At 37.2% G+C, this 14,880-nt stretch overlaps 1 protein-coding gene across 1 annotated transcript in view; it reads left to right on the top strand.

Annotated features, from left to right (window-relative positions):
* Positions 1-9,955, top strand: part of LOC131045797 (uncharacterized) — a 48,261-nt gene extending 38,306 nt beyond the window's left edge. Inside the window, exon 4 of the mRNA XM_057979447.2 lies at positions 9,593-9,955. Within this exon, the coding sequence (XP_057835430.2) occupies positions 9,593-9,801 (209 nt within the window). The 3' untranslated portion in view covers positions 9,802-9,955. The remainder of the gene's footprint in view (positions 1-9,592) is intronic.
* The last annotated feature ends 4,925 nt before the right edge of the window (positions 9,956-14,880 follow it).

Raw genomic sequence — 14,880 nt, 5'->3', positions numbered from 1 at the left:
ATCCAAGGGGCCTTACGTACTCTCAAAGAAGATTAGGCAATTTTGCAATTTCAAGGGATTGTTTAGCTTTGAATGGCTTGTTTTTAGGATTTTTTGATTTAAAATATGCAGAAAGTAAAGATGAAGGGTTGAGAGAGCTATGCTAAATCTAATCTAACCCTATGAACAAAGAGACAAGGATCACTTGCGCGAAATCAAACTTCACTTCGCTTCGCCAACGTAGTACAACTACATGAAGGTTGTGCAATCTTCCGAGGTTGGGCAATAATTTTTCAAATCACCAATGAAAGCCATCAATTTGAACAACATTCATCAGATGATTGAAGTTAAGTTAACACATATAAAAGGCTCAAACTAACCTTGCAAAGTTGGCAACAATCAGTTGCAAACAAAAGGTATGAGCACGGATTTCACAACAAGCAACCTCATCAAATCCCGTTCATCTAAATCCTTGAAAGCAAATCTAATCTAAATGAAGAGAGTGAGACCATGCAAGTCATAAAACAACACAAGAATACACCAACAAATTGAACAATGTATTAAGTTATTTGCTTCAAAACTTATAGCAACAATCTCGAAATCAATCTCTCCTTTACAAATGAGGGGGTCACCCCTTTATATAGGCCTCAAACCACGAGGACATGCAAACCCTAATTAGGGTTCTCCCCCAAAAGATTCCCCACACATGATGCAACAAGGTGGGAATCAACAATTAATACCTATGAACCCATATACAATTAATTCAAACATGCCCAAAATAGCATCCATTTGTGCATTAAATGCACCACTTACATCAAGTTTGCCCTACATGCAATGAATATCCCATGCAAAAATCGTTCATGCTGCCATAAATGCCCATCATTCCTTCATGCAACGACAACATGTGAGAGGAATTCGTCGTAAAATCATAAATGTGGCGGCTACATGTAAAAGATTCTTCGTAAATTCAACATGCATTGACCAGGCCACTGGTTAGTCAAAACATTCCAACAATAAGTGTGCCACCACTACTCAGTCAAAAGATTCTTGTCTAGGAATGGATGATCGTTATCTCATTCATTAATGGCATAAGTGATAAATTTGGCGATGACGGCCTCCAGTTCTCCTACGAAGACAGTTGGCACACTCTCAATCTTGAACTCCATCAAGGTGATTTCCTCTTTGCTCTTGGAGAAGAAGTTCTCCCATTCCACCATCATTTCCTGCGTCTTCTTCATTGTGCCGGAAAATGACCCTACAAAGAAGAATTCATGCAACTGGGACCTCAGGAAGTTCAACGTCACTCCGCCCTCATTCAACTTTCTTGCGAATAATGCCTCAATCATGTTAATAATTTCTTCCTGTACCCTTCGAATTGAGTCTTTTAAAGTTAAAGACTCCATGCTGAACCTTTCAAAGATATCCTTTCCGGAGCAAACGACATAGAACCATTGTGGAAAATCATGAATCTCATTCTCCTGAATTACTTTGCCATCAATTAACGCTTGCTTTGGAACTTTCATTAGGGCTCTGAGTTGCGGAATAGTCAAGTCCTGGTAAATGTGAACATCCTCCCATAGACCATTCGCCACCTCTAGTTTGTTTAGAAGGGTAACAAATCTAGAGTGAAGACAAGCCAAGTCTTCAATGAATTTTCCAGCTGCAACAAAGACGTCTTCCACCCATTTCTTGGAATGCTAGGCTATTTCCCTGATCATTTCAGCGTGATCAACAACCTCTTTAGGAAGAGAGGGAGGAGGAACAAAAGACGGATTTGCCTCCCTAAGCGGATGTTTGAAACTTTTGATATACTCACACAAGGCCCTGTTTTCTCTTTTCAGCCTCCTACATTTTTTTTTCACTTTCTGCATCTTCTCTTTCATAGCCAAGGAAGATCCTTCAAAATCTTCCATAACCTGTGTCGTGGAAGCGCGCCCCAAATCAATTTTCCCTGATCACATAATTACCTAGCACAATTTCATTTCTGTCCTCATCTGCCATGGGCTCGGCTAAATGTAGAGTCCTGGATCTAGACTCATCTTTCGTGATCTTGGAAAACTTTTGGGCAGCCTTCTTTGCTGGTTGATCCATTTTCTTCAAAAGTTCTTCCAATTCCCGTGCTGGATCAATTTCCTTTTCTTGTTCCTTCCTCAGTCTATCTCTCAGCCAATGAGGAGCGGAAACTGATTGATCCTGAATCTCCTTCCGCACATGTTCTTGTGAAGTATCCTCCATTTTTTCAAGGATCATCTCTACAAAAATATCCTGTCGTGGCTCCTCTGGATGAGAGGAAAGTTCTTGCCTTTGCACCCTTGGCTGATCTTGCCTGTGTGAAGCGTTGATACTGAGAACATCCTATGTTGGAGCGCTGTCAGGAAGATTGCCTTGTGTTGGATTTGTTGGATTTTCTTGGGCAAACATTTCCACCTCCCGCACAGTGGAAGAGATGGCCAGCGATTGAATGTCTTCCACTTTGGCCCTTTTCTATGGTGGTTCTTCCTGTTGGGCTTCCTGTTGAATTTTCGGCTGGATTTCTTGCTGAATTTCTTTCTTCTTTGTTGTTCTTGGCCTTTTTGGAGCGCTCTTTCCTTTACTAGGCTCAACTTCTTTCTGTTGAACTTCTCCTTCCTCAACCTGAGCTTGTGAAGATCCTTCAGTGGCTTCACTATGGGAATCTAGACTTCCCATCAATTGGTAGCTTAGGCGGACATTTCCTTCTTTCAACCTTCTGAGATGCCGATCAACCCAATGTTTGGTGAATTTCAGTATAGGTCTGGCCAAAATGTCTAGATCATCAATTTCAGGCTCTGACCAATCTAGAAGTTGAATGGGTTGATCCTTCACCTTTTCGAATTTTGGTTGCACTAAGTCCAAGTCCTCTTTGACCTGATTTGTCACTTGCATTATTTCACCTATCCTAATTTTGTCAAGTGGTAGCCTGGAAAACATTTTCTTCTTAACCTCAAGGTCATTCTTGGCACCTGCCGAGTAATCTTCTAGGTGAAACTTGTGCACAAATTTTAATCCAACAACCTTCCTGATTTTACGATATGGATCATAATGAGATCTGGATGTGTAAAATGCCAAGCAGTAGGATGCCAATTCCTCTGCTACTTTCTCAGTTGCTGCTAGGTTTGGGCATACTTCTACATAATCACCGAGAACAACTGGGAATTCAATAGATAACTTTCTTTTCTTCTTTTGAATTTGGTCGTAGGCCGTCAATTGTCTCATAAGCTCTAGTAGCACCAGTTTATTGGATGGATACCTTGGTTATTTATATGGCTGGTATGAGAATCCCTGCGTTTTGATATAAGTGAACTTTGGAAACTGCTGGAATGTAGCCCCAAATTTTTGTACCAAAGCCCTGGCTTCAAGCGACACTCTTTTGTGAAGTTTGTTTAGCATAAATCTAGTCAGGTACATAGTAAAAGTGTCATTTGCTAGTTTGAAAGAATTAGTGTTGTAGAGGTGCAGCTGAGGATAACATTCATGAACTTTCAGCTGTGCTGGTCCGCAGCCTATGACTCCTTTTCCTAACAAACTATCGAAGCCACCCATCCTTGCAAGTGAATAAATTACTTAAGAGCTCATATAGAAGGATTGGGTCTTCTCCTTCAAATCTTTGAGCTGTTCATGCACATAATGATTGATTAACGGGGCCCAGTCCACTATTCCATTGGCATTCATGACTTCGCCAATGTAGAAAAACATCCATGATTCAAAATTTATGGCATGTGGACACCTCATTATCCTACTTAACAGCATCATCAAATCCACATGCTCCTGCTTGAATTAAAAAATGGTGAGCGTCTTAGGCATTTTAGAGATGTGAGGCCTAGGCTTCTGTAACCAACTCTTGTTGATGATCTCTGCACATCTGTTAGGACCTACATCGTATGCTACTTTAGCTCCTTTCATAGTCTTGTAGGTCATGGAGTGATGAGAGGGAATTTTGAAGGTTTCACCAATAGCCTCTGGAGTCAAGTTGGCCAATAGCTTGCCACTTGTTAAAATAGCCCTTCTCTTCGGATTGTAGTGTTATGCACCTTCCAAGATCAACTTTGAACATTGAATAGATAGAGGAAAACCTGCTGCTGCAACAATTATGCTTTTGACAGTCCTAGCAGCGGTAGGTGATGGATTATGTCCGGCTGTCCCAAACATCCTGATCCTGAAAGTAGTCAAGTTGAATGTTCCCAGATTTGTGTCGCTGATTTCCTTCCACCTGGACACCATCCTGGACTCCGGAAGGAAGCCCTTCATCTCAGCTTTTATCTGTGCCTGCTTGGTAATGGTTGCTGCCTTGCTTGCCTCTGCCATTCTAGGAAAGTAATACCCCTTGCGAACAAAGCTTCTTGGAAGGAATGAAAATTATCTAAGTTTGACTTTTGGTACTTTCTCTCCAACTCTTCTTTCTCCAAATTCGCACATGAAGAATGAATTGTACTTGTGCGTTTATATAGAATTCCTCCAACATGCTGCTAAGTTGGTAAAGGTCAATTTAGGCAGTTGTTTAATGATGCATCATAGTTTCCTTTCCAACACGCCATGCAATCGGGCCCCACCACCGCAGTCCAAAATGAAATTTTCCTTTAATGCCTTGAGCTGTGCATCATGATTTGGAATATTCTTTTGCCAACTTGCCAACCTTCCATTTTTTGAATTTTGGAGGGATTTTGGAAGATTCACTTTATCCATCCACTTGGCGGGAAAACCCTAGGAGAGAGAAAACTTCAGGAAAGAGAATCTTTGACTTAGGAAGGATTTTCTTGAAGCCTTTTGAACTTTCCTTGCTCTGGGGAAGATTTTCAATGATTTTCCAACATCTCCTATTTTTTAGGAACTTTGCAAAAATAGAATTCCAGGGTTCAGGAGAGAGAATTCTCTCACGAATTCAAATCTGAAAAAAAATTGAAATTTGGATGAGATTTGGTGCCTAAAAATAGATTTTTAAAAAAAATTCTTGAGGGGAATTTTTTGTGTTCAATCCATCCTTGGCCCTCTATTTCCTCTTCGCCTTGGAAAATTTCTTCTTTTGACCTGGGCGTGGAAATTTCATCTTGATGGAGGAAAATAGAGTTTTTTTAAATTTTTCCAAGGCATTGAGGTTTTAGCGCCCTTGACCTTCTTTGGGCACTATTTTCACTTGATGGTGGAATTTTATCATTTTCAAGTTTTCCATGCTTTAACCTTTTTAGCGCTTTCTTCTTGACCTGGGCGCTAAATTGACATTGAGGAGGAATTTTTGGTTTTATGCATCTTTCATGACCACCTCTATTCAGCGCCTGACTCCCACCTTGGGCGCCATTTTGTTGGTGTGAAGGAATTCTATCATTTCTTCATTTTCCATGCCTTCCTTCATTTGGTGCCTTGCCTCCTCCTTGGGCACAATTTTGCTTTGGAGAAGGATTTTCATCGTTTTTAAACATTTTCCATGCCAACATGTATTTGGCACCTTTCTCCTGACTAGGGCACTGTTTCTCCCTAGGCAAGGAATCTTCTACTTTTCCTATCTTCCTTGCCACCCTTGTTTTGGCGCCCTCCTACTCCACTTGGGCGCTAAATTGCTTTGAGCATGGAATTCTATTTTCCACTTTTTCCACGAGGACCCTATTTTGGCTCCCAACCCTTGACTTGGGTGCCAAAACACACATGCCAAGGAATTTCATCCTCAGTTCACTTTCCATGCTCACCTTAATTTGGTGCCCAACACCTAACTTGGGCGCCAAAACACTGTCATGAAGGAATTTTGATTTGCTTTGGATTTCCCCGACCATCTCCATTTGGCGCCCATACTTGGACTTGGGTGTGGAAATCACCACATGGTAGAATTTTGACATTTTAAGTGCTTTTCCAGACTTAGCCATCATTGCACATTTTCCAGATCGAGGTACCATCTTGGGGAATTGGAGTTCTTTTCCTGCTAGACTTAGAAGATATTCAATGTTTTCCACTTCTGGAATAGATGCTCACACTTAGCCATTTTTGATCCATTTCACCTGCTTTTGACTTTCCAGATTTAGATGAATCTTCAGGAATGTTCAGTCTTCAATGCCTCTCTGTGAAGAACGTGCCACAAATAGACTTTCCAAAAATAGAAAGTGCTTCAAAATGTCAGAGTTAGAGCAAAATAGGACGCAGAGACACTTACTATAAATATAAACTTACTAAAAATAGTAAGTTTGATTTTTGGTGAAATGAAGACAAGCCGGGGAGGCAGTGAAATACCTAAAAAATAGTAACTTCCTAAAAAATAGGAAGTTGCTCAGAATTTGCTCAAATTTCACGTGCAGGTTCCTGATTCCAATGCAACGTTCAGTTTCTCCAAAATGCTAAAGGAAAACCCTAAAATCTAGGACTGAAGGAAAAACCCTAAAATTGACAAAACAAGCCCTAGACTTGGCCAAAATTGCCCAAACGAAAAACAAACTTGATCAAATTGACGCGCAAACACTTGCAAACGGAGAAGACCGAAGAGACTGCCACAAAAAGACCCCAAAAAACCAAAACCGAAAGACCGAGAGGGCCTAAAAAGTAGGGGGCCCCCATTTGGAATGGGGTGATGTGTTATTAGGTCACAACAGGTAGTAGGTACCTTGTAATATCCTTACTGAATTTTTGACCGTTAAAATCAGATCTGAAAATGATAAAACAACTTTACACCATTTACAACAAATCAACAAATCTCCACACAATAATTGTAGTCTTCAATAGATTAACACCAAAATGCACTGGAAACCCTCCAAATGTGATTTTATTGAAATAATCAAATTTATGCATCAGAAGAGATCTGATCCAGCTGCTCAACACCAGTAGCAACAACAAAATATAAACTGGAACATAAACTGCAAACTCTACATAAAATCAATACAGACTAGCAAACTAGTCAACACTGAAATTGTACCAAATGAAATTGAAATGCTTGCAAACTTTATATAATGATATTTTTTGAGTTTTGCAACAAATGTGACTGTTACGATAGTCGGTACAACATCTGGAACAATTCATACAAAGCTGAAAACAACGGCAACCAAACTACTACCAGAATTGCTGTCAATCTCACTGGAATTTCATCCAAGTCATTGCCAAACTGCACCCACTTGAAATGTGAATGGTACAACTTGAAGGAATGGTCTTGAACTCTTGAGCACTGATATACCTGTGAGATACATGCCACACAACAACAAAAACACCTATAGTAAATCTGAAAACCAAATTGCAAAGCCACACCTACACACAAGCATCACACACTAAAACTAGCTGATTTGCAATAACTTGTGAAGCTCCATTGCACTTGCTGGATGAGAATGCCCCCTTGAATTAAAGGGTTTTTGTCCTCAGAATCTTGTAACTCACGTGTTTCTGTCGACAAGCCACATTCCTCTATCGGTTTTTGTCGACAAGCCACAATCAACAATCTCCACAGAAAGTTATTGTAGGACATGGAGTTCATACAATGAAAAGTTGTGTAGAAGAAATGACAAAAGATGCTGAAATATGAATTTTCCTGCAAATAAATAGAGAACCAAATCGAAATGCCCGTCTATTGAAAAAATAAATAAAGTAATTTTATTTTTTGTATTTTCCCTACAAAGAAGTTCACCATTTTGACTGTTACTAGATTCCTTGACCAAAATTAGACAATAATGCCTCATATGTAAGTTGTCATAAAAAATGCTACCGATAATTAATTGCCACCTGAACCTGGAGGTTACCAACCTCTTCATAAGAAATACCATGCCCCATTTTGGGTTTCTATAAAATAATAAAATATATTTAATATTTAATCTGGTTCCATTCATATTTTTTGAAAGTATAAATCTACCGTGGGCCCAAAAAGTAAATATTAAATACATTATTATATTATGTCCTGCCTTAGTCCATGGAAAATATTGGAATGAGCATTTTGTCCATGAAATTAAATTGATTAAAGATAGGACATGACATACCTTGTCAAAGTTGTTGACTTGTGAATGCATCTACTTGTGAGTCAAGTAGTGTACTCTTGAAGGTAATGTAACATCGTCTTGACTAGCCCTAGAATGTGGAGTTTTGTTTCATTCATCTGGGTTTGCTTTTAAGATGCTATTAAATTATTAAATAACTTCATTCTTTTTCAACGATAGCTGTCAATTTAGGCAGTGCTTAGTAAAGATTTTGATTCACAGGATTGTTGAACAATTTGCTCAGACATGGTTCATGTCCCAGATTTGTTTATTTAAAAATTTAAAATGGGGTTTTGAAAACCAAAGAAATCCTGTTTATGGTAGTAATGTCAATAGGGTTCACAGGGTTGGCAAACTTTCAAGTTGGAATTAAGCAAAAATGCCTTGTTCTTTATGCGGTTGGTGAAATAGAAGTCCTTAGTAAACAGGGTTACTGAGCTTTCTTATTGACAGTGATTCTTGATCCTAGTCGTCAGCATAAATGCACTGCCCTTTTAAATTGCTTTTATCCTTGGTACATGGTGGAGTTAACTGCTGTATGTCCATTCATATCCTATTCCAGAGTTAGTACCAGGTAAGATGGATTTTAACCTAAAATATGTAAATCTGGCAAGTTTTATAATAAAACCCTGAAAATTATTTGAAATCGTCAAAAAAAAGTTTGTCCATAAATGGAACCATTAAACTAGCACATGGAGTTGTCATAGATGATGCTGCACCACTGGGGGAAGACATACAGCAGGTGGGGAAACACATCCTACAGCAAGGTGAAAGGCTGTCTGAGAAGGGGGACCAACTGTGGCAGATCATATTTGCCTCTAGCTTCAAGTGCAAGTCTGCAACAAGGCCCTGCAAGTTGTGTCGGCTAAGTCTCATACCTGGTTAAGCTCCCTGCCCAGTGACTTATGTCAGAAAATAACAACTGCTTGTTTCTATGTCATTGTTTTTCTCGCTTTACTTAATAGATATTTATTACTCCTGTATGGTAAAAGGCATGCAGCACCTGCATGTCGCTTAACTTATTAGATATTTATTACTCCTGTATGGTAAAAGGCATGCAGCACCTGCATGTCTGTCTATACTTTATAGCCCCCACATATATGTTGTGCAAGTTTAAACTTCAAACAGCATCCCTTGATTCCGTTAAATTCCACTCTTTGGCTTTTTCTTCAGTGAAATACATGCAATTCTGTAATGTAATAAAAATTGTTGAATGGGTGAACTTAAATTATTATAATATTTTATATTAAATAATATTCAGTTATGTGCAATGAAAGTGATCACAACTTGTATTACAAAGATTTGTCTCTTGAATGTGATGGATATGATTTCTAATTTTCATGTTACATATTGTGAGTATTATCAGCTATTTAACTTTGATGTTGGAGCTAAATAACAAATATTGCACTAGAAGGTGTTGCCCTTGTTGAAAAGCTAGATGTTTAAATTCAAACTATCCTATTTTTTATTCCATATGTTTCTATTTTACATGCTATATTCTAACATAGATAGTTAAATACTGCTAAGATAACATGCAAATTCTTCTTTTACATAGTTCATCTGGCTCACAAGGGCTTAAGTTCCACAAGACAATTTAGATGGCTGAATGTAGAGGCTTTTTAGAGTTGTTGCAATTGACATTTTTTTGTTGAGATTCCTTACAGGAGTTGAAAAGGGTTCCAGTGATCCTGTGAACGAGAAAGTAGGGAAGATAACTATTGAACAACTACGTGCTATTGCAGTTGAGAAGCTGCCAGACTTGAATTGTTCCACAGTTGAAACAGCTATGAGAGTAATTGCAGGGACGGCTGGAAATATGGGTATTGACATTGATCCTCCTATTCTTCAACGCAAAAAGAAGGAAATAGAGTAGTGAGAGGAGAGATGATTTTTTGCATTGTAATGTATACTAATTTGCTGGTTACATGATGGCATCTGCTGTAACTTTCTCCTGATTACATTGAGTACCATGAGTAAAATCTTGTGTTCTTTACACAAGTAATTTACCAAGAACGTCATTTTCTTTTGGTACAATTTTTTTTGAATTTTTCATGTTTTTGCACCAAGTATCTTTGCGAGGAATAGGGATTAGATGAACCACTAGCTTTTATATTTAGCCACAAAAATGGCAGTTAACCTTTAACAGTAGAATTTCAACCTGCTTAAATTGCTAGAATTTTAAAAGTTACTCTTGACAGTTAAATTGTTGACATTGTGCTCATGATCAATCCTAGACCATACCGATATCATAATCTAATAGTAGTTTATCTGTTGATATTTTTTAGTTTGTTTAAGATATATGCCCTCCTTCCCCAGGCCAAGCTGCATTACCTAGAGTTCACTCAGTGTTCAACTCTTGATAATGTGTTCAACTCTTGATAATGTATTGTAGAGGGAGGATAGATTCCATTTCGCATATAAATTAATGGCTTCACAAACCCATTTTTGAAACTAACTTATTCCACAAAGTTAAGCTAGGCTGCAAAAGTCACTTTAATGCCCTTGATTATTTTCCTCTCAAATTGGCAGGTGTATAGATTTGTTATGAAGATGGATTGATATTTTTTTCAACATTTTTCTCCCTAAACTGCTACAAACTAATCAACAAGGCCTTTCTGCATGCCTGCTAATCTAAACGGGGATTTTCCTTGTAACTTCGAAGATTACTGAAGAGTCTTAAATGAAGGTTTAGGAATCTGCAGGAAAGACAAGAGTTTACTCCAGATTTCTGTAGAAAATTGACCTGTGATAAAAGGTCGTTGTCTTGTTTCTTCATGATAATTATTAAAATAGAACTAGGTTAGGGCTTATAAATTCCCTTTTTAAGATTGTCTTATGTGAACATGCTGTAGTGGGAATGCCAGATAAATATGTCAGTCTATTTCAACATAGAATTCAGTTCTCTTTCCCCCGTCTTAATGCCTCATCTGTTGAAAGCCTCTGGAATAATTGGATCAACATAGGATGTGTATTCCACGCATCATCTCAAAATGCTGGTTGTCTTGTTGCTAATTATCCAAACCTAACTTCTCTTAATAGGAGAAGCTCCTGTCTTAAGATGTTGCTATATAGCAGATTCATTCCTTCCTACTCTTCTATAGAGATATCTTTTTTCTGCTATAATCGCAAGTATTTATGGATCTGGATCTCTGCACATTAACTCTGTATTTTGGAGCACTACCTCCAATACCATTTTGTGATCATACACACATTATTATGTGGGTGTACCTAAGTCCATTAAGTGGGTGTACCTATGTCCACCGTTTCTTGCAAAAAAATGGTTTAATTTGGCTAAATGTCATAATCTTTAGCCAATTTTAGGTATTTCGTTGTTTCTCAAAGAATTTGAGAGTAGCAATAATTGTAAATGAAGACGGCCTGCAAAACTGATTTCATAAGCATAATTGTAAATGACAAAGAGAACCACCTCTTTTTGTGTCTAATTTACTATATGTTTAATTACTCCAGAAACTCGCATGATTTATAATTATTAATAACTTAAAATCATTAATAACTTAAAGGCTTGAGAGGAGTATCGTAAAAGGTATTTTGCATGTTGACATCCCCTACAAGGTTGTGGTGGTCACATCCTAGAGGTAGATGTGGTTTGGAGTACCATGCTGAAAAATGATTACCTTACAATGAAAGAATTTACCTATGGTAACAAGTTATTTTGGTGGTATGCATCTATGATCCACCAATCTCTCTAACATTCCGTCTCAAACACCCTATAGATAGACAAGGATCAACTTAATAAGTCTCAATGTTGATGATTGAGTTTGACCCTAGATCCAAGAGTCATTACAACCTTCAAGGTGAAACTCATATGACCTTTAATTTAATTCATGTGATCCACGCATACAACAACTGTATTTTCCTAATGATGCAATATTGTTGGAAAATATTGGTCTACCCAATGTCTTGTGTCCCAATACTTCATAAACTATAGGTGTATATCATATTTCCAAACATAGACCAAAAAAAATCAATATGTTCAAGGGAAAACATATTCATAGTCAACACATCATTTAAATTTCTCTCCGTTTCTAAACTTTAAAAAGTAGTTGCAACATTCAAAATGACGCATCAGTGTGCTCTAGTGGCACATGAAAAGTAGTGTTCTTTGTCAAATAGGTGACACTTCATCACAATAGATCGTAAAATCTTGCTATGAAATAGTTATGACACAAGTTCAAAAATAAAATATTTTCCCATAAATATCCATTCCCACATCTAGGGAATCAACATGGTCAATAATAATGTTGGTAACTACTCCAAATTGTTCTTAGCATTGACATCTTCACAATTCTAAACCCATTCTCATGAAAAAATAAAGCACAACTAGAATGCATCTTAAAAAGAGGTGGGCTTACACCTATCAAACCATTATCTATTGGGTATGTTGAACTTGTATCCAATTGTAGGTCTATGCTCCATAGCCTTTTTGACAAAATTTTCATTGAGAAACTCAACCATTGCAACACTCCATCGTCAAACACTCTTAAGATATTTAGCCTCAACTAAATGTGTCTAAAAAATCTAGGAACACAATTGGTCATTTCATGAAAAACAAACTTCAATTGCAACTCCACAATATTTAAGTGCCTCTCAAAGTGTAAAATGATTATTGTATTAATCTAGAGATTATCCCCAAAATATACCCAATCACTTCCATGCTAGGCACTTAATCCTACAGTGTGCATAGGCTTATGAGTAGTTGTCTAGCTGCTACTGTAATCTTTAATTTCACTATATGACAATTAATAGTCTTATACAAGTAGTTAAGTTGGTTTGGGTGTCATCCAAGGCATAAGGATGGTATATATAAGAGCTAGCGGTTAGCTTATGATTATCATATTGTGAATTGTGTTCTTATTGGGCTTTATTATTCTCATGCGTTTTCAAGTATCTACAAGATATTTTCTACTATATCCTTCTTTTGTACATATTGTTTCATTACAAATGGCATCAAAGCATGATCTTGACACTCAACGATTAGAATGAGGACATTTTTTTTTAACTTAAAAGGTTGAATTGTGAAGGACATATCTTTCTTAACTTGGTGTAATTTTATTGGAAATTTCAAGACCATATTGAAGTTATTACAATCTAGATTTGAGGTCATTTGGAGCAAATTTGGAGGAGTTATTGTAAAAATTAAGGTTTGTAAGAAATTTGCTTCCAAGGTTGCAAATCGTCAATTTTTAAATTTTTTCTAGAGGACTGATCATGATCATATTTGAAACTACTATAGTCCAGATTTGAGGCCATTTGGAATAGAATTGAAGGAGTTATTGTGAAATTAGGGTTTTCAACAAATTTGTTCTCAAGACTACAAAAAAAATATTTTTGAAGAGTTTTTGAGAAGTGAGATTGAGGCCTTGTTAAGTTACAATAAATATTTTAGATTATTTTCAATATATTTGAGTAATTTATTGTGAAAACTATTTTGTGAGCATCATGACAAGGGCTATAATAGAGGCAAAGGAAGGAATCTAGTTAGTCCTAGAAAGATTCTTGACAAGGGTTAGAAGAGAGATACCATAACTATGGATGAGGGAAGGGATGAAACCAAAACGTTGAAGGATAAAATCTTGTCAAGTGTGGAATTGAAGACAGGAGATCTCAAAGACAATATTGGAACAAGTAACTTTTCACCAAGGTTTTAGAGACTCGGGGCCAATTGTAACACCACAAGATTTGGGAAGATGAGTATTCAAGGACATGATGCTTTTGGGATTGACTCATTGTTGGTAAACGGATTTGTTGCTTTAAGAAACTTTCTTGAAAAACTCTGTTTTGCCCTGTAATTAGCAACAAAGCGTTCACAACAGTTGAAGAATCACAAAGAGATGGTAATTCTTCTCTGCGTTTGAGAGGGGCGACTCCCTCGTATAATGGGGGTATTTGGATTTTTCAAAAATTTAAAGAATGAACAATAAAGAAAGATTGAACGCCATATAAGGTATGAATCTAGATTAAAATAAATTCCATATAATCAAGTTTGAGATACCACAACTTGAAATAAACTTCTTCACATTCAATGTTAAAGGGAAAGCATTAGGTAATCATCAATTAAACATAAGAACATTGATAATAACCCATGAGAATAAGTTGAACACACATCCAAATTGATCTCTATTGCTTAATTGCTTGAATACCACTATCCAAGTCTCTTATACAAAGCTTGTGAAAAAGTGGAATCCCCACATTGAATAATAATGAGGTATATATAGGTGAAGTGGTAACCGCCTGAGGTAACTACCCTAACCACCTTTATAACTACTTTATAACTTCCTCAACTACTTGAAATAACTTCCTCAACTTTGGGAAAAATAACTACTTAGAATAACTACCCAAAATGAGAACTTAGGATAACTACCTCATATGAAAAGAGCCAAGATTATCTTTTATTACAATACAAAAATAGAGACGAGAGAAAGGAAACTTGATCATGAGAGTTATTTACAAAGAAAGACAAAAACATGATGCGAGTAACACAACAAAAATGAAGACTATACAAAATGCAACTCTGCACTTATTCTAAGCTAACTCCTTGCGCTGCCGATGAGGCTGTTGCTTCTGTAGGCACATTATGTTGTCCAGGTCCTTTGTCTCTGAAGATTCTGAAAAGTCGGATGGCTGAAGTGACAGATTTTCCTTTGGGAATTAGGATGTTGGCTATCCTCATTTTCCATGTCTTCAAGTTTCTATGAATGCCACTTAGTTCTGTCACCATGCTGAGTATCTGAGACATAGAGATTCTCAAGGAAGAGTAAATATCAATCAATTTTTCCATGGTATTTTCATTGAAGTTTGTCCTATTAAAAAGCCGCTGATCTACCATGTTCTGGAAGCTATTCTGTAACATCTGCAAATCTTCCATCAATGTCACATCTGGGAGAAGAGTAGTGAGTTGTCCTTGGAGTTTGGTACACACTTGATCACATAA

The sequence above is a fragment of the Cryptomeria japonica genome, chromosome 5, assembly GCF_030272615.1.
Source record: "Cryptomeria japonica chromosome 5, Sugi_1.0, whole genome shotgun sequence".
NCBI classification, from domain to species: Eukaryota; Viridiplantae; Streptophyta; class Pinopsida; order Cupressales; family Cupressaceae; genus Cryptomeria; species Cryptomeria japonica.
This window is presented reverse-complemented; position numbering and strand designations above follow the sequence as displayed.